The sequence below is a fragment of the Carassius gibelio genome, chromosome A8 (genome assembly GCF_023724105.1).
Source record: "Carassius gibelio isolate Cgi1373 ecotype wild population from Czech Republic chromosome A8, carGib1.2-hapl.c, whole genome shotgun sequence".
Lineage (NCBI taxonomy): Eukaryota > Metazoa > Chordata > Actinopteri > Cypriniformes > Cyprinidae > Carassius > Carassius gibelio.
Window position 1 is genome coordinate 19,813,705 of NC_068378.1, and position 20,010 is coordinate 19,833,714.

At 36.7% G+C, this 20,010-nt stretch overlaps 3 protein-coding genes across 8 annotated transcripts in view; 1 reads left to right on the forward strand and 2 right to left on the reverse strand.

Annotated features, from left to right (window-relative positions):
- Window positions 1-3,676, reverse strand: part of LOC128018804 (zinc finger protein GLIS1-like) — a 72,770-nt gene extending 69,094 nt beyond the window's left edge. For all 3 annotated transcript variants that reach the window (XM_052604572.1, XM_052604571.1, XM_052604570.1), the window contains exons 1-2: window positions 3,539-3,676; window positions 3,045-3,341 (exon numbers count right to left, since the gene is read on the reverse strand). In XM_052604572.1, the coding sequence (XP_052460532.1) occupies window positions 3,045-3,312 (268 nt within the window). In that variant the 5' untranslated portion in view covers window positions 3,313-3,341; window positions 3,539-3,676. The remainder of the gene's footprint in view (window positions 1-3,044; window positions 3,342-3,538) is intronic.
- A 919-nt stretch (window positions 3,677-4,595) lies between these two features.
- Window positions 4,596-7,017, forward strand: LOC128018805 (type I iodothyronine deiodinase-like). Its single transcript, XM_052604573.1, has 4 exons — window positions 4,596-5,113; window positions 5,635-5,778; window positions 5,876-6,075; window positions 6,442-7,017. The coding sequence occupies exons 1-4, from the start codon at window positions 4,759-4,761 to the stop codon at window positions 6,505-6,507; spliced, it is 765 nt and encodes a 254-aa protein (XP_052460533.1). The 5' UTR covers window positions 4,596-4,758; the 3' UTR covers window positions 6,508-7,017.
- Window positions 7,018-9,055: 2,038 nt separating this feature from the next.
- LOC128018810 (single-stranded DNA-binding protein 3) lies at window positions 9,056-19,253 on the reverse strand. 4 transcript variants are annotated; one of them, XM_052604584.1, is made up of 17 exons: window positions 19,062-19,253; window positions 18,325-18,397; window positions 18,140-18,201; window positions 17,593-17,677; window positions 15,198-15,287; window positions 13,897-13,968; window positions 13,638-13,697; window positions 13,468-13,528; window positions 13,246-13,369; window positions 12,643-12,691; window positions 12,493-12,528; window positions 12,320-12,374; window positions 12,055-12,119; window positions 11,814-11,886; window positions 11,696-11,724; window positions 11,117-11,215; window positions 9,056-10,731 (listed from the first exon to the last, which is right to left on the reverse strand). In XM_052604584.1, exons 1-17 carry the CDS (start codon window positions 19,115-19,117, stop codon window positions 10,702-10,704), a joined length of 1,119 nt encoding a protein of 372 aa, XP_052460544.1. In that variant the 5' UTR covers window positions 19,118-19,253; the 3' UTR covers window positions 9,056-10,701. The 4 variants fall into 4 exon arrangements, with proteins under 4 accessions (XP_052460544.1, XP_052460543.1, XP_052460546.1 ...); XM_052604583.1 differs by having other exon boundaries at window positions 9,056-10,734; window positions 19,062-19,252; XM_052604586.1 differs by lacking the exon at window positions 13,897-13,968 and having other exon boundaries at window positions 19,062-19,252.
- Between the last annotated feature and the right edge of the window lie 757 nt (window positions 19,254-20,010).

Here is a 20,010-nt window from a genome sequence, read left to right on the forward strand (position 1 = left end):
ATGATTCAATGGCTTCCATTACAGCAAGCTGGCTCTCAAAGGCTTTGGTGACTGACACTGAAAAACGTTCACTTGTTAAAGGTTTGCTCAGTGATGTCATCGACCAGGATGAAATAGCACTGCAAATTGATCATGAGGACTTTGTGAATCAATGGAACAAGCTGCAAACATTACAGTTTCCCCACAACGTTAATTTATCCATGCCTTATTCTGATGTCATAGGAGTTCCCCAAAAGATGTGGGCCGCAGTTGAGGAGGATATGTGGGAGTGAGAGCACAACTGCATAGAGATCAAGTGTGTGTAAGTATGAGAGAGAAAGCCCAAAAACAAGGTAAAAAAAGAACAAGAAATGCTCAGGCGAGAGCAGATAATTATGCAGCCCACAACGGTTTACCAGTGATGCAACCACCGACGTAAACTTTTTTTTGTGCAATCAGCCACAGCAACTAAAACAAAGCAATCTTGTGGACAACACAAGTTTACAGGAAGCAATAAAGCTAGTTTTTGTATATAAAGCATCCACCGATAAATCACCTGAATGAGAACTTCTGAATCTGATGAGTCTGAGGGTTGTAATACTTTTTAACAGTCAATAATGGCAGCACCCCACCACACATCCTGAGACATACTGTACTGTATATCAGCCAGGCAAGCACAGGAAACTTAATCAAGCTACAGGAATTCAACTTATGAGTACAAATGCCACATTTAACAGAGTGACCAAATGGTGCTGAGTTTGTATATGTGTGTGGGGGTAGATGCATTGCCATAGAAACCTGAAACACTATACCAATGACTCCCTTAAGAGTCAATTACTCATTTTTTCATGAGCTGAATAAACACTTCGACGTGGGAGTTTGTCTGCCTATACTAAGAATTACCTTGTGTTTTTTTTTAAAAATACTTCAGAATGTTTGATTAAATATCATTCAGCTCAGAAATTTGAAATCTGTTGATCCAGTTAAAAAGTATGTGACTTATTTACCCATGCACTGCAAATCAGTGGTTGGCATCTCTAGGAGAAAGAAAGCCAAAGAACAGTTTAATTAGGCCTGGTAGAGAGATTTTGTCCCATCGGTCAAGTGCTGAGTTCTTAGGATGTTCATCATGTACACATGTGATGCCTTTGTCAACTCACTGGTTTGCATGGCCATAACGTTCTCCTGATCTTTCTGAATTGTACAGTACAATGTGAAACTTTATCTTGTATGATAACAAGGCAACAACACTTTGTCTAGATTAGTATATGTGGTCCGGGGGGGGGGGGGGGGGGTTGTACAGCTAATTAACCCTGTGACATCCCACCAAAACATTTAGCAAAAGCCCATTCCACTCCTTTCAAGTATGCAAATTAGGATGCTCAAATAAGCATATCCCAAACATCAGTGTTCCTTTCTGTCAAATGCATCTGAGAGACATTGAAATTATTCACTTTGGACAGGGGGCGAGTTGTGGACTCAATCTCATAAATGCTGAGACACATGCGAGAAACATTTGGTTTGAGTTTGTCAGGCAAATGTCATAATCAACCCTCTGACTCTCTTTTGTGACAAGGTATGATTACTAATGCAAGTCAAATGTGTATAATCATAAACTGGAGTAAGCGGTTAGCTTTGCCAACCCCCACAATCCCACGCCATTGTAGCATCATCTAAACAGGGTGACCACCCTAGTCCTATACCAGAGAGCCCTGTTTTTGAGGGATGCATGCTCAATTACAACTAACAGAACTTGCAATTAAGAGTGTCACATAAGCACGTACAGCCTATTGAAAAGCATAATCAATAGAGTGTGTTCCTTCCACAGTGGAAATAGCAATGGAAACTGCATTAGGATGCTTCTGTGACTAAATGGATGAGATTACTGAATCAATCTTTATGTTTTGCCTACAATGATCTCCCAATGAAATATCATGGCATTCTCCTTTACTCAGCCTCATGCTGTATGACTGTCGGTCTTTTATTATTAGAACACAGAGGAAGATGTTAGTAAGAATGACAGTCTCAGTCACCATTCACTTTCAGGAAGCCTTTACGAAACAAAGATGCAATGACAGGCAACGGCGAGTGAAGCTCAATCCCTAACATATGTTTGTGTTCCACAGACGTAACAAAAAGTCAAGTTTGGAACAATATGAGGGTGAGAATGATAACAAAACATTTGTTTGTGGGTGAACTATCCCATTAAGCAGGTAATAATGAATTAATGTAACCTACTTAACGCAATCAAGTATTTTGTCAAGACAAATCGTGCAAAATGAATGCAACTTTGATCAGAAAATTTACTTTTTATTTTTTCGCTTTTTTAAAGGTCTCATTATCCTCTACACATTTAGGCTAACTTAACTTTGCTAAAGACATGATAACTTATAACAATGAGAAGCTGTGTCGAACTGTCAAAATAATTCGGGACAGGACGTGCAGAGTTTTGCTGTTGGGCTTAGACGTTATTGTACTAAATCCATTATTATATGAATAATATTTCACCATATATTGATGTCAGTTTGAAACTGGCAGGCAAGGTTAAGAGCGTATAAACTTTCCCTGAAAGAACAAGATCAACTCTCTTACTAAATTTTCTTTGGCAAACGTAAAATTCTGTGTATGATTTTCAATGTATCTGGCTGCTATGCAAAAGATAATAATTAATAGCCCTACATCCATACAAATTGTATGTTATGTGTAATAAATTTTTTGTATAATGATATATTTATGTTTTTATTTATTTATTATAAATTCTCATATTATATATATATATATATATATATATATATATATATATATATATATATATATATATATATATATATATATATATATATATATATATATATATACCATTAAAGGTTTCCAAAAACTAATGGCTTTTGGCTCTGTTGTGCAGATTGACATTTAGCATCTGTGTTCAAGTAAAAGTTACAGAAACCGTTAGCAGAGATCATTTTAATCCATAAACCAGATTAAGACCTCAAAATCCCGAAAAAAATAAATAAATGTGAAAGTCATAAAATACACCTGTAATGACAAATGTCAGCAGCACATACCCTCTCCAGGTGACATGGTGAAACAGTGAAGTTTGGAGGTGTGATGCGCGTGGAGTTTGAGATCTTCAGATCCGCAGCGCATCTGTATCGAGGCGGGATTCGAGCCACAGCCGTCAGCAGGGACGCGTTTCGGGCAGATGTCTGTTTTACTGCTGAACATGGAGAGAGCGAGCTCGGTGAAATCTGTCTGATGACTGACCATCCCAATAAGCGCTGCAGATTTCTGCATCTGGACCTCTGACTTCCAAGTGTGCATGTCAGTCCCCATACAATAATAGTCCTTATCGTTTCTTGAACCTGTGGGATGAAGGATCACAGCATGAACTTGAACTTCATTTGAAGGAACAAACTCTTACAGCTCTCAGAGGACTCTGAAGCAGCATGGTAAACATATAACCAAAAAAAAAAAAAAAAAACATTATAAAACAGCAAAGCACACTGAATAATTGTTTTTAAATTTTGTAGTAGATGTTTTATTTTTTAACAAAGCCTACCTATTTAAACCCTCCAAAGCAAGAAAGAGAGGAGATTTTGATTGAATGTTGATGACTCTCAACTTCTGCGTCCAACAGGCTGTTATATGTGTTCTTACCGACCGCATCCTCTCTCCTGTTTCAGCTGCAGTTTTATGAGTTTTCTATAGCATCAATTCTGAAAACCAAAACACGCGTCCCTGCTTTGATTGACAGCTGAAAGTGCCAATCCATTGCTGAAAGGGGCGGGATCAATCGGGAACAAACTGGATGCATGTTTTGTGAATAGTGAAACTGATCTCGAGCCACTTCAAACTGGGAATGATAATTTGCATTCATACAACTAAAACAGTCCTGTACAACTTCCAAAGATAAAAAAGGTACATCAGAAATGAGATTCTTCATCACGCAGCAACAAATAATGACCTATAGTGCAACAGACAAAAACAAGATCATTAAGAGGACACAGATCAGTAATGAATATTTCATAGGCTAATTATCTGGGGGATGATGTAGCAGTGGCGTAAAAAATATAGCTTTTATTTTTTTTTTTATTACTTTCGGTTCAGAGAATAAGACTCGCAACGGGAATTGAAATAAAAGTAGCGAGTAGTGAAAGGAAAAAAAATAGAAGAGGTTTGTTGTAAAACATATCAACAGTGACATCTTATGGACATCTTAAGAAACTAACATTAAAACGTCAGTCGAACTAATAATTATAAAGACCATTAATGGAACGTTTTGACATAGTCTAAAATATATATCAATAACAATATGTTATTTATTGGTTGGATTTTTATTTTTATTTTTTTTGGTCCACTATGATCCGAATACAACAGCAATCCACCAATATACAAGCACAGTTTGATTTCTACTATGGTGAATGTGTGCTCATGAATATTAATTAAGTTGCGTGACGTTCCAGTAGAGCCAGCTGTTTTCGCTAGTCGCCTGGCGAATCAACAAATCCTTCTATGGTGAAAGCTTATGAATATTAATCATGAATATTAAGTTACAGGAAGGTTACCAAGCAACACCAACATGACCTAATTAATAATAATGAGCAAAACCTTTGCACTAGTTAGATTTGATCCTGGATTTTTGGCGTCATGTAATGTTGTCGAGGTTTGGAGGGCTGTTAGCTTTGCTACAACACAGGCAAAGTTTGATCTCGTTATCGTTCATGTAAGTTAACGTTACAGTTCGCACCACCACGTGTGAACTAATAAATTCTTCTCGCGATGGGGACCGCAGTGGGATATGCACTGAGAAAACTTTTTGTTTATCTATCAGCTGTTGCCATGATATTATTTGCGCTCGCGCAGATGACTCTTTTGAAACTATTGTCATTCGTTTCCCCGGGACTGATGAAGAAAATCCATCTTAAAATGGGAGAGAAGTTTACGATGACCCAAAATCCCAAATTCAAATACGAAGACTGGGGTCCGAGTTTCTTTTCTCTGGCGTTCATTAAAACCGTGCTCTCCGTGAATTGGTGCTCGCTGGGCCTGGAAGCGTTTGAGGGCCACGCGGCTCCAGACACAGCTGTATTCACCCTGGACGGACAGAAGTCGAGCATTCATCGTTTTCTTAAAGGTATTCGGTCTTTAAATAAGTAGTAGTAGTCGTTTTGTTGTTATTACTGGAACAATTAAACCAGTTGTACCAATCTCAAGGTTATATAATAATAAGGTATAATATTATTAATAATAATTGGAATAATTCGAGTGAATAGGGGTCCTAATAGTCTTTTCCAATAATATTTATTTTTGTGTTTGTTTATACTATTAGATATAATTTTTTTCTGATCAAGTATTGCATTAATAATTACTTTTTAAATCCAATATCAACTTTAACCAGTTAAACAATTCACTGATAGACATGAACCTGCTCTTTCAATTCCTTCACATACATAGTATAAAACTGTATACATTATTCTTGAACTGACCAAAGTATTTAAAGCGAGGTTGCATTTAAAATCTTTGTCTTTATATTACATTAAAAGTAACTGTAATTAGATTACAGGAAAATTAAGAGTAATCTCTTACTTAAATTATATTTTATTACTTAATAATACTTTACATCCAACTCGGTTATTGATGCAGTCTTCTTCACAGGGAACCGTCCACTGGTTCTGAGTTTCGGAAGCTGCACATGACCTCCATTTCTCTACAAGCTTGATGAGTTCAAACAACTTGTCAAGGACTTCAGTGATGTGGCAGATTTCCTCGTGGTTTACCTTGCAGAGGCGCATGCGACTGGTAATGACAATTATATTTCAGTTAATTAGAAATTAAGGGCATCTGTGCTTTCAATATGGGTTGATGTTATCTGTGCTTTCAATATGGGTTGTTTTAGATGCTTGGGGCTTTGCAAACAATGTCGACATCAGAGTCCACAAAACTTTGGAGGAGAGACTGGCTGCAGCTCGGACCCTGGTCAAAGAAGATCCCCTCTGCCCTGTGGTAGTGGATGAGATGACCAACATCACTGCCAGCAAATACGGAGCCCTGCCTGAGCGCCTCTATGTCATTCAGACTGGGAAAGTTTTCTATCAGGTGAGCATTTTGCAATGTAGACAAACTGCACAGTGAACACTGTTCAGGAAATACTTCCAAAGTTTCATAACAGCTCTAGTGAGAGCAGTAGAGAGTTGCTAATGAAAGCTTTGGAGCATTTTAACCTTGGCCAGAGGCTTTTACACACACTCTTCCTCTTGCAGTAAGCAATTTCACATGTTTATAGAGGTGAAAGGTTTGGAACGAGTTGAACAGCATGAGGCAAAGAGTTTTATAGACACTTGGGTCTGTTCTTTTACTTTTGTTGGAGTTTTGATTGACATTTTCTTGAATAGTCTAAATATATTCATCAGGAAGTCAACAGTATGGAAGGATTTTCAAACACATTTTTATTCTTCCTAACAGGGTGGCATCGGACCTTGGGGGTACAACCCTGAAGAGGTTCGAAAAGTTCTGGAGAAAATTAAATAGAGAGAAAAATACATATAAGTGTTCTATTCATGGTTGCATTTATATATTTGCACTTTTCTGAAATTCTAGAGCCTGAACAAATTTTATGAGTCCTTGTGTTTGCTTGTGACAGATACAGATGAAACCAGCTGGTCTCTGTACCTCGATGTTTTAAACACAAGGGGATGTAAAATAAGTAGGTGACAGTATCTTTAGCATACATTTTGTAATGGAATATATATGTACATTTTTTAATAAACATTTTATATATATTTTTTAACTTCAATGTAAATGCATAATTATCATACAGTACCAGTGTTGTATTCAAAGACCGTATAAATATCCATCAGCAGAGATTGTGAAGGGCATCTGTGCTTTTAAGATTTCTTTCTGAACTTGTGACTAAATGATGTTACTAGGGTAAAACTATGTGAACTGTAAACTGATAATTCTGTCATTTGTTGAGCACAGATTTCACTAAATATACAGAGTTTTCAACAACTATTCAAATAAACAATAATATTTATCATATCTTATTCAGTGTGTGTCATTATATAAGTCATGGCAGCTTTACTTCATATTAATGGTGTGTGCTTGTCCTTCAGTGAAAAGCATATCTTGAACTGCTCTTTTGACCATGCTTGACCTGACAGATACTTCCAATAACCTCTGTTAAGCTGCACAGTTTGTATAACAAAGAAATGATAACAATGTAATTTTTTTTGTCAGTTTTAGTAACAATAAACCCGGTTCTCATTTGGACAATGCTAATCTAGACGCAAGTACAGAATCTGATGTCATCTACTATGGAATACACTTACATAATACATTACAAATGCATGTTTTTTTCATAACCCTTGCACATTATTTAAGAAAGAATTTGTTAAACCAGTAACAGATGGAGAGGTCAAATGAGAAGATGGGAGATCAAATCAAATGTAAAAGCAAAAGATGTGCTGGTTCTTGGACTTCTACCTGTTTTACCTTTAATTTACTTAAATTCAGACTTCAATTAAATTCAAGATATTCATGAATGATAAACAACTCAGTTTCTGTTCCTTAGCCTCAAGAACCTTAACCTTATGACTGCATTTGTACTTTGGACTCATGTTGTATTTGGCAGTGGGTTCCTCACAGAGTTGCAGACTCTATAGATTGATTCAAAGACATAGTCTTGACACCAGACTCTGCTTTCATTCATTTGAAAGAGCTGCTAGCTCTTAAACATTTTTCTTAAGGGTTTCTTAAAGGGTACAACTGGATTACTTAAGCAGCTAAATATGAATGTGAAGCATTTAATAGGCCTTAAAATGCCTTACAGGTGCTGGTCATACAACCAGAATATAATCAAAAAGTTGATTTATTTCACTAATTCTATTCAAAAAGTGAAACTTGTATATTATATTCATTACACACAGACTGATATATTTCAAATGTTTATTTCTTTTAATTTTGATGTTTATAACTGACAGCTATGGAAAATCCCAAATTCAGTATCTCAGAAAATTAGAATATTGTGAAAAGGTTCAATATTGAAGACACCTGGTGCCACACTCTCATCAGCTAATTAACTCAAAACACCTGCAAAGCCTTTAAATGATCTCTCAGTCTAGTTCTGTAGGCTACACAATCATGGGGAAGACGGCTGACTTGACAGTTGTCCAAAAGACGACCATTGACACCTTGCACAAGGAGGGCAAGACACAAAAGGTTATGGCAAAAGAGGCTGGCTGTTCACAGAGCTCTGTGTCCAAGCACATTCTAATTATATGACCAGCACCTGTAGTGTCACAGTTATATGCAGTGAATGATTTATTTACATCATTTTGTTATCATGACCTTTGATTTCCATCATAATTATGATGACAGTTCTGTCACAAGATCAAGCAGCCAAAAGAGTAGTCAACTTAAAACTTACCAAGTGTCCAGGAAATTACAGTATCACAAGTGGACAGAATTAGTTGTAGTTAGACTATAGCTAATAGTTAATCTTTCTGTAAATAAAAGATAGCAGAAAAAAAAAACAGCAAACCAGAGGAAACCCATTAGCCTAGATGGGGTGGGGGCTTCAAATATTTTTGGGGTCATTAGAGGGCCTTAGAGTCAAAACAGTTGAAAACATCTAGTCTAGTGCATTTACTTTGAAAAACAATGGAAAACATTTTCTGTGGGAACAGTCCCTAATACCACTTGAGAGTTTCTGAGAAAGAAAAAGACTCTTAAAGGGATAGTTCACCCAAAAATGAAAATTTGATTTTTTTTCTGCTTACCCCCAGGGCATCCGAGATGTAGGTGACTTTGTTTCTTCAGTAGAACACAAATTATGATTTTTAGCTTCAGTCGTTGCAGTCTCTCAGTCGTACAATGCATGGCAAATGGTAACAATCTATGAGAGTAAAAAAAAAAAACATGCACAGACAAACCCAATTTAAACTCTGCAGCTCGTGATTATACATTGATGTGTAAAGACACAAAACGATCGGTCTGTGCAAGAAACTGTAAAAAAATTAAAATAAATCAAAAACTTTACATGAATTGTACCATGAGTAAAAACAGACAGAGGCTTGGGACAATTTGGGAACAACTTTATCTTACATCGAAACTGGTTCACTGATTTAAAGAGAATGATTTACATGGAATTCAAATGGCTGGATCTTGGCCCTCTGGAGAGATGCTACCCTAAAAGAAGTTGGGGAACATCAACAGCTTTACATCATTTTTCCAAAGTTAAAATCATTTCACATTGAGCTTTCCCTTTTCTCTTAAAAAGCGATTCACTGGAAACCAAAGGTAGGCTGAAACGCTGCTTTCCTGTTTGAATTGGTATGAATGACTGAAAAACAAGACGAAAATCCTCAAAGGAGCCAAATAATTTAGTAGTCAACATAGAAAAAAAGCCTATTCAGCCCACAGTTAAAAGTATGATGCACAAGCTAACAAGAGCAGTGCAAAACAGCTACTAAAATGTAAAACAATGACCAAATGTCTGTATAAATACAATAAGTTACCATTCTAACTGTAGAATGACTTTGTCTGATGTCGCTCAAATGAAACCAAATACAACAAATCCAAACACACTAGAGTCTGGCTTACAAAAGCAACATCCTTACAGGATGATACTTTTGAACCAACATCAAACCATTTCAGAGCTAAAACAAGTCACGTGGGAGGGAATTTTATATATATATATATATATATATATATATATATATATATATATATATATATATATATATATATATATATATATATATATATATATATATATATATATATATAAAGAAAAACATGACATGGGAGTCTTTAACCATCACAAATTCATCATGTCAATGAAACCCAACAATGGCTGAACTTTTTGCAGGGAGACCCATCCAGACGTGTAATCCAGTCAGTCGCCTGAGGAGCTCTGAGAAGGTCTCATAGGTAGTATGTTTGTCAGGGTCAGCATCTGAGAGGATCAGCGAATCATTCAGTCTTTCACCAAAGATTGAGACAGCAGTTAAATTTCAGTAAAATAAGAGAACATGAAATCAGTGCAGAAAACAAACAAAGTCATCTTCATGACGGAACCCGTCAATGCAGTTATTCCTTAAAAGCAGCTGCTTATAATGCTTGAAGACAAAAATGACAGTGTACAAGTAAAATACAACTGCGAGTCTTTCCCCGTTCAGAAAAGACAGAATTCTCTCACCGCTTGACGCATTTCACTGGAGAAAAATAAAAACAGGTCATTGAAAGGCAATAAAATATTCACAGAATTCAAGGCCACGTATGAGAGTTCAGTGTCAAAAAGTCGGAGGAAGTTTCGTACGTGTAAACCATGCTGAAGTTTGACATGGATGTCGGATTTCGAGAGAGAGCGAACTGCGATTATTCCTCTTCGGCACAAAATGTACACACATCCAGCGATTAAGTCAGCAGTAATCATACTTTTCTTCTTGATGAGAGATGGCCTCTGAGGGGAGCAAGAAAACTAAAAATCCAGGAGCACTGAGTCACACGTAGATCTTCCGATCTGAGAGAGGAGAAAAGGTTTGCTAGCCATTAAAAACAAAACAAAAATAGAAAGTAACAACAAAAATCGTTCTGATATTGCATGAGACCACTTGTGAGGACGCAGGACAGTCCCACCCAATTCCATTTCCTGTACATGTACTCTGTCTATGTCATCGATGGCCAACTGTGAGTTTCCAGAATGGAGCAAACAGACTGGCATCAGACGCTCATGGTCATGGAAGGAGAATACTGCTGTAAAGACAGAAAGAAACAAACAAGTTAATACACTTGACAGGAAAAGCACAAACACACTTTACTCCAATTTAATGGTTGTGTTGCATTGTGCCAGCACACCATTTTTACAGTGGGACAAAAAGAGAGCCGTGCATGGTAATGGCACATTGTTAAGCTACATAGCTCGCTAGCAGTTTCAAAACATCTCTTTGAAAAATTGTTTTGCTTGAAACTGAGATTTTAAGTGGATACATTTTAGTAGGCATTTTTTTATTTTGATTGAATAATAAAAAAAAAATAAAGTTTACCTTTCATGATTTAATTGTTCGCTCACAAACCCGTTTGGGAAACCCTGTTGTAATATATAACATAAATGGATGTAAAAGTTGATGAATCTTACATTCTCATTCTGGAAGGAGTGAAGGTAGCTGCCTCCTACATCTTCATCTCTAGGAGTCCCGGGAGGATTGCTCATGCCACTCATGTTGTTAGGAGAATTCTGATGATGAGATTTGAAAATGAGTTGGCAAGTTTTCATATAGGATGTGAAATAAGTAGTGGATAAGAGTGCTGCAGAGATGATGTATTTATTTATTGCCAACCTGTATGTTAGCGTCACCCTAGCCAAAGAAGTAAACACCATAAGCTCTAAAATCTCTGTAGTACCATTTAGCCACTCATAAGCAACTGCATTAAAATAAAAAAAATAATAAGTGTGGTATTGCTGATGTGTTTATTGAATCAAACATGAAAATATCCTGTGTTTGTGTTATCCACAGATCTCATTTCAGGCATTTAACCAAAAACCCACTGACTTCAGGATGATGGAACCGGAAGTGCAAAAATGCTTACTCATTTCCATGTTTTTGGACCCATTCCTGCAGCACTGTATTAAATATTCTTGAAATACATCTAATTGTGACCACAACCAAATATAATGGTGGTGGTCTTGAAATACTATTAGAAAGATTATAATCACTTTTGGAAGTCCATCCAGGTCTCCTGAACCTATAAAGGCAGAAGATTAAAAAAAAAGTTTTCAAATAAATACATGTTTTTATTTTGTTAAATTTCAAATATAAATACAGTAGCATTACCTCCGTTCATATGCATGGGGTCCATTCCTGCCATGGCCCCTAAGGGTCCCTCAGAGCCTGGACCTATGGGAAACTGGACAAAATCAGCAGAATTAAAAAAAAAATGTTCTGACATAAGACAGTAATGATGAAAAAGGGTAACAAACACAGCCAAGGCCACTTCTGCTGCACTAATGTAATACACTAAGCACTTTCTGAATGGTGTGCCTCTGAGACATGAGTCAGCAGGCCTGTCTCTTACACTGTTGCGGCCTCCACCTCCTGAGTTGATCATGGTGTACAGGTTTTCACTGGAGTTGTTGGAGTCTGAGGGTGAGAGAGGTTTCATTAATGGGATGGAAATCTCTGCATGATCAGTTTAACAATCAATATTCTGCTTTAGGCAAAGCATGGGGTAATTCTGACATCTATGGATATCAGAGTTAAACTAAATCCAATAGAGAAGGTTCTGAAAGACTCTCAGCTGAATTACAGAGTGTTTTCCAAAGTGACTGTGGTAAACAGACCTGCTGGACTAGGAACAATTCCAGGTGTTCCTGGAGGCCCCCCTCCTTGTGGACCCTGGAGAAACCAATGGATTACAGCTTTAAAGTCATACTCCAAAGTCTTTATAAATTATTATTGTAATAAAATGTACAGTAGATTAGGAACTTTTTTCTTTTCTTTTTTTTTTTTTTACCCCATAAGAACCAGGAGATGGTGATGAATATGGCATCTAAACCAAAACAAACGGAAATATGTTTGAGCTTGTAGCATTTCATTATAGTAATGAATGTAATTATGGTTATAAAATACTTAAAATTAGTTAGAACAATTCAGTTAGACTCACATTGTTGGCATTTGGATTTGGCCATGGTGGTCTGCCATTTCCAGGGCCCCTATAAAACAAAATAATGTGTAAGAGAATTTAGTTTCCATGTAATCCGTCATTTACATCATTAACTACCGTTCCAAAATTTGGAGTTGGTAAGATTTTTTTTTTCTTTTTTGAAAGAAGTCTCTAATGCTCACAAGGGCTGCAATTATTGGACAATAATACAGTAAAAACAATAATATTATAAAATATTATTACAATTTAAAATATTACAACAGAAAAGGTGCTTTAAAGCATCATTACTCCAGTCTTCAGTGTCTCATGATCATTTGCTAATTTGGTGCTCAAGATACATTTTTTATTACTATCATCATCAATACAACAAAACAGTCATGCTGTTTATTATTTTGATACATTTTTTAGGATTCTTTACTGAATAAAAAGTTCAAAAGAACAGCATTTATTGAAAAAAAAAAACTTCTGTAACATTATAAATGTCTTTACTGGCACTTCTGATCAATTTAGAGTGTCCTTGCTGATCAAAAATATGAATGTTATTGAAATATTACTGACCCCAAACATTTGAATGGTAATCTGTATTGCCACAAAAGGTCTTACATGTTCACTCCAGGCATGCCAGGACCCATTGAGTTGTGTGGTGGTCTCATCCCTCCTCCAAAACCCTGGGGGCCGGGGCCCATGGGACCCATTCCTCTAGGAACATTCATCCGCTGCATCGGTCCTTGAAATGGGGAAAGGAAAAGTCAAATCAGTTTAGGCTGTGTGCAGCTTTCTATTTGTTTGAAAACTTGATATATATACACTAATAACTCAGCTCACCCTGTAGTCTAGGATCCATGTTTGGTAGCATTGGCTGGGCGGCTGGAACACCACCGGGGGGCTGGAAAAGTGTCAAATTATTTATTTTATTATTATTATTATTATTATTTCATTGGACATTTTAATTAAAGCTATGAAGGCTGACATCAAGACCACGGTGATGAACTCACCTGATTTCCCATTCTGATGGGGGGTCGTGGTCCCCCACCAAAGCGAGGTGACATGAAAGGCTGCAACACAAATCAACCTGTCAGAAATCTGTAACACTCACATTATGTCTGAATCTAATGAAGTTGCAAAGAAGCCTGCAAGAACACGGGGGAACCACAGCTAAGCAGAGCAGGCTAACAGAAAGACAGCATGAGAAACAAAACACAGAGGGCAGAATCAGTCAAATGAAAGAGTCCGTGAATAGACAGGAGCCACTACCTGACCGTGGGGTCCCATCATGCTGTTAGGGGGAGGAGGAGCGTGAGGGGAGGCCTGGGAGCCGGGAGGGCCCTAAGAAAGTGAAGACACCACACGAGCGGAGAGCAGCAGTGAGGGAAAGGTAGCAAGTGATAAAGAGAGCAATGGAGAGACAAGAAAAAGAAAAAAGAGAGAGACGTTAGGCTATTTAAAGAGCTGGAAAGAGAACACCAGCACAGAACACACTGAGAATCAGAAGTGACTGGTGGTGAACAGCTAAACTCACACTGAAAGAGCAAAGCATTATGGGTAAATTAATCAAACAAATGAATCAACAGGTGAACAAAAAGGATCGGCAAGAGCACTATTTAACATTTATGAAGAATTCAAAGGAGCAACAGAATTTATATAGAGAAAGCCAACACTGGAGCCGACACGGAGTAGTGAAAGCGGTCCAATCATTTCCTGTTTTTAATTAAGGTTAGAAAAAAAAAAACTAGGTATTGTAACGATTCACTCAACTTACGATGCAATATTTTATGATAATGGTTTCATGATACAATTTTTTATATATATACAAAATCACTTAGAAATAAGTAAGTGTCTTTACTATTTCTCAGACAAAAGGCTGCATCTTCTCTACGTGAGAATGCAACTGTACTGTCTGACAGTATAAAGTATGTTTTCCCAATATAATCATGTTGTATTAAATATTTATTTCTATACATTTAAAATATTAAAATGTAAAACTATATATACTAAACTAGCCAATAATAATAATAATAATAATAATAATAATAAATGTATAATACTGTCAAAAAATATAACGGTATATTACAAGTATAATAAATGCATTTCAATAAATTTAAATAGATGTAAATAAAAGAAAATCTATAAATAGAATGTTATATAAAATATGTAATTATCTCTAAATAATAATATTTTTTAATAATAGCTATTTTTTTGTATGTATATATATATATATATATATATTATTTTTTTTTTTTTTTTTTTAGGGATAAAGCATGCATAAACTTAATATACACAAACTTAAAAGCAAAAACACAAAAACAATATTTAAAAAACATTTAAAAACTATATATACACATACATTTAATAATAATTGTTATAATAACAACAACAACAATAATAATAATAAATATTTATAACACTTAGTATAAAAATTAAAAAAATAAACAGCTTTTTTAAATCATGAGAAACATGTATTCAATGTGATTGGTAGTCTATCCAGTGTTTGGATCAGTGACATCTTAAAAATATCTCACAAGAGCTGAGGTTTAGAAAGGGGGTGATGATCTAACCTGGAAGAATCCAGGGGGCATGGGTCCACCAGGCATGCCATCTCCTGGTGGCATGTTCCCAAGAACAGGACTGGGGGCTGCTGCGGCACTCTGTGGGCACAGATCATTAAAAAAAAAAACACACATTAGATGGGGGAAAAACACTTGTATTTCTTAAGCACTGATTTTTTCCCCCCTAGGAAAACAGATTTATTCTGTAAGTACAAAATGCAGCTAAATGCATTCTAGCACTTATAAATATGTGCTCTAACAGCAAGCAATAAAGCCAACAGCATAGCCACAACTGACTGGTGTAAAATCCAATTTTAAGGTCTACAAAACCAAGAGGAAAAAAAATAGGTTTCAGAGTACAACTGGGATTTGATCATGCATATAATGGCAGTGGAAAAAAAACACAGTGTGGTCTGCTGCCTGTCACACTTCAGCCTGAGTTAACAGAGCAAGGCTTTTCAGAGAGCACTGTGAAATACCACAGGAAAGAGGTAAAAAAGAAAGAAGAGCAGCTGACCCTGATGAAGCAACACAGATCAGAACCAGCCAATGGGAATGGGAGTCGGACTGAGACTGATCCACAACAATGGAACAGCTACGCTTTTCATTCAGACTACTCAAGTTCCAAGGGCCAAGACGACTTTTTATTTTTTTAAATCAACACACACAAAAAAAAATCACATTCTTAATAATAGATATTTTCTGGACATATTCACATTCAGTGATGTTATACTTAACTAAAAAAAAAAAGAAAGAAAAATAATTAAATAGTCTTCATTTATAAATTAAATATATTTATTACAAGAAAAAAAAAATATAAATGTATAAATAGAAGTTTAAGTGTCTAAATAGAAATATATATTTTAAAAAACTAAAAAAGTCAAACACACAAAAAAAATACTAAAACTTTTGCTAAAAGTAAAATAAAAACTGAAAATATTAAAGTAAAACCCAATTCAAAACATTAATAAATACTATAATAGTATATAATTGTAGTGCATGTTATTCTAAAGAAAACTAACGTTTGAAGTAAAAATCACTTGCTCCATTTCCAAAATGACTTTTCTGTTTTGGCTGATGTCACCAAGGCTGCCATTTCCTGTTTCAAAGGTTGGCAATCCAACAAAATGAAAGGACATTCTGAAACCGAACGCCTACTTTTCATGATCCAATCAACTCTCAATGTTTAAAATCAATTTTTGCTGAATGTCTTGTTTCACTCCGAAAATCATATTTTATCAGAAGTGAAATGGGTGGGAATATCATTTTATGTCGCTTTAGGATTAGCTCAAATAGTTAATATACCCAAGGAAAATCTTTTGAGGATGAGTTAAGCCTGCAGGGAAAACGTTCTGGTTGTGCTACCCTCATGACAGCCCTCCATCAGCAATCTAACAACATTATATCACTAAAATGAAATAACTAAACAGTCCTGCTCCGCACAGCTCCTCCATCCTGCACGCTCCAAGTTCGCTTCCATGCTCCTCGTTCCATCGGTCTCTTCCCTCCCTTTCAATCTGTCTACCGACAGACTCCATGACAGCCATCAATCACTCTCCATCCCCACCGCAGCCCGAGGGGGAGTGTTTCCCCTGACACAGCATGAAGACAACATGGCCACTGTTTAAAGAGGGCGCAGCCTCCTCCCCCACCCTCTGGAGAATAAAAGAGCACAGACCTGACGCCACGGTCCCGAACACAGCTGGGCACAAAAGGCAGGAGACTGCGGCGATCGCACAGTGACGTCAAAACATAATGCCCTGTAACACTCCTGAAGATCCAGCTACGCTGAACATGCAGCTAATATTCGAATGAAGGATAATGTTACATCTCTCCCCGTCCAGCAGCATCCTTTCAGATTAGGATGTCTAGACAGAGGAGCAAGGGTTTGATTTTTAGACTTGCTGCATATGACCTCCGACCTGTGGCCCCTTACTAAATCTTGCGGCTAGACAGCCATATATTATTGGTAGGAGGCTAAAGCTGGAGATTCTGGCCTAAGAGTCGCACATTCATTCCCATTTAAGTTGTTAGGAAAACTCCTAAAACTGAGATTTAGAGATGCTACATTTGCGATTCCATTTTAAAAAGTGCCAAACAAAGATCAATAATAAGAGCTGTCCCGACTTCAATCTTTGGTCACGTAGACCTTGATTTCCAATCAGCCAAACATCACGTACATGACAAAGCCGATCGTCCGAGACTCATACCATCTTTGACTAGAAGCAGTGAAGATTCCACGGAAAATCCTGCTGACATCATTGCTATTGTAGGGGTGATTACTACATCCTTCACATTTCCTTATTATAAAACACAGAGGCTCTTCTAGAGTCTGCAGGATTCTCAGGCACATGAATGCATTCGACATAGATTATGGAAACAGTCTGAGCTTTTCTGTACTCACATAGTCGTGGAAAGCCTTGGCCTCGCTTGAATGTTCGCACGTGTCTCTCCTCTCAGGAGCTGCACAGTAGAGGTCCCAAAAGACACTGGGGTAAAGAAAAACGTGGTCAAATAAGCCCAATGCAGCCTGAAGTAATGGTTCTTGCAAAAATGATAGCATCATTTACTCATCCTCACATCATTTCAAACCACTACGACTTTTGCTTCAGTGGAATGAATAAAAGGAGATTTTGTTGGGAAGTTTTCGTGGCAACAACAATGAACCATATACAATTTGACAGCTGTCTGTGGTTTCAGTCTGTTTCTTGCAACATATGGGTTCAAATAATCAAAAGAAAACAGTGCACAAATTTTATAATACTTTTGCATACTTTTTGAAGCATGAAAGCTTTTTTAGTCCCCATTAACTGCATGTAAAAGAGTACATAGTCATACAGGTTTGCAGTGACATGAAGCTGAGTAAATATTGACAGAATTTTCATTTATTCATCAACTACTCCTTTTAATATTATAAAAAGACTACCGGTAAATAAACTCAAAATACTCACCACCACCAGGAATGTAGGAACCCCGGAGGGTCTCCCAGTGTGATGTTCTTTTCCCATCGGATCTAAAATAAAACAGAAAATGATCAAATCTTTTTAAAAATACAGTCTATAGGTGCATAGGAAATACCTTTTCAGTTTTAATGTTTGCAACGGTCAAAAAATTGTGAAAGTATTCGGATTCTTACTTCTGACAGGAAAGTCTGTGCTGACTTCTGAGCACCAATGTGTAACAAATACTCATACACATACAAAGCTAACCTGCAATAAGACAGAGAGAATACAATATTAAGTTAATAAAGCAACAACTAATTACATAAAGGGCATAATATGATTGGTGAGGAAAAATTCAAGAAATCAATATTGTGTCACACTCCTCTCTGATTTATCCTTTAACAGTATTTATAGTTCAAATGAATGCATTATCCAAAGAAAACAATCATTATATTAAACACAAAATTATTATAATTATCAATAATTTACATAATTAATTCATTAATTTATATTATTTATAAATCCCGCATTGAGCAAGGCTGCGTCTCAAGAACATGCAAAATGCATAAAAACTAAACAAAAGACGGCACCCACTCCCCTCCAAGCCTGGCGTCTGAGGCAAAATGAAACAAGGAACACTGAAGCGCCCGTCCCGCATACAGAAACTATTTCAAATGGCTACATTGAATTTGGGTGATTTAAAAAGGCATGGTTTTTATTCTTGATCACATCATAATATACAGAGGCGAAAGCTCTGTGCCGTAGGGGGACCCCAGAATGGCGCACGGACGGGGACTTTCGATTCGGCGCTCTAATGAAGCCTATAGCAGCAGCATACGCTCCATATGCAGCCGTGCCTATACTGCCCTAACAATAGGCTACCTCCAACACAATAACACACGCACGACGGGCGATGTTCAAAAGACCTTACTTTTCCCGAGCTTGACCATCCGATGGCACGACGGAGCTTTTGCCTTTAGGAAACATGTTTTTATTTTGTGCACGGGAGAGTTGCCCGCGTTCGCTTTTCCTCTATTTTCGACAATTCATCTGTCACTGCTCCAGGTTCGACTGCACAAACTAAACACACTGACGCCTTCTCAACCAACCTTGACCACTGGGGCGTGAGGAGGGGGGGGTGGGTTGTTTTGTTTGATTGACAAGGCCAATTGACCAATGACAGGGCGCCATTTCTCTTGCGTGTGCATTGTAGTGACGTATGCCCGGTGACAAAATAGTTCCTTCCTCCAATTTCCTGTGATAATTTAAAGATGGGTTGCATTAAGCGCTCCACATTAATTAGCCCTGTATTTGTTTACTGTGTTCCCTTTATGGGTTCCGTGCTATAATACAAAAACTTAATAAATTGCAACTCTTATATATTATTATGGTTTGGAAATGATTTAAATAGTCTTTATTAATTACAAATAATAATAATAATAATAATTGTAACTAAAACATACTATTAGACATAGTTTCTTATTTATTTGCGTTTATATTTACCTCTAAAGTTATTTGTAAGCAATGCACTTTTCATCAGCGAGAGTATCGCACTCTTTGCAATAAATTTAGAAATGGAATGAATTTAGATTTAGAAATGCTTTTAAAGTAATTACATAGGGTAAGAAAACATGTTTTTTGCTATGGGTTGTTAAGGGTTTCATAAGCAAATTCTTAAATTAACTAAAACCCTAAGCAGATTATTTTTTGTTACTTAATTATTATTATTTTTTCCACACTAATTCCATTAGCGCAGAGTTGACCTTGTGTAATGGAATCAGCCTACCTTAAAAAAAAACTTTCTGGGCGGCACTGGAACTTCATTCATTAGGCTTATGGAAACAGTCGAGCGCAATGTGGACACTTTTGTTTGACTGGGA

Excerpts from the sequence above, each read along its gene's own strand:
- LOC128018810 (XM_052604583.1), bottom strand. The coding sequence starts at position 19,117 with ATGTTTCCTAAAGGCAAAAGCTCCGTCGTGCCATCGGATGGTCAAGCT. Across the intron at positions 13,698-13,896 it reads TGATGGGACCCCACGGTCAG|CCTTTCATGTCACCTCGCTT; the intron begins GTAGTGGCTCCT and ends TTTGTGTTGCAG. Across the intron at positions 11,216-11,695 it reads ACCTGGATGGACTTCCAAAA|AATTCTCCTAACAACATGAG; the intron begins GTGATTATAATC and ends TCTCATCATCAG.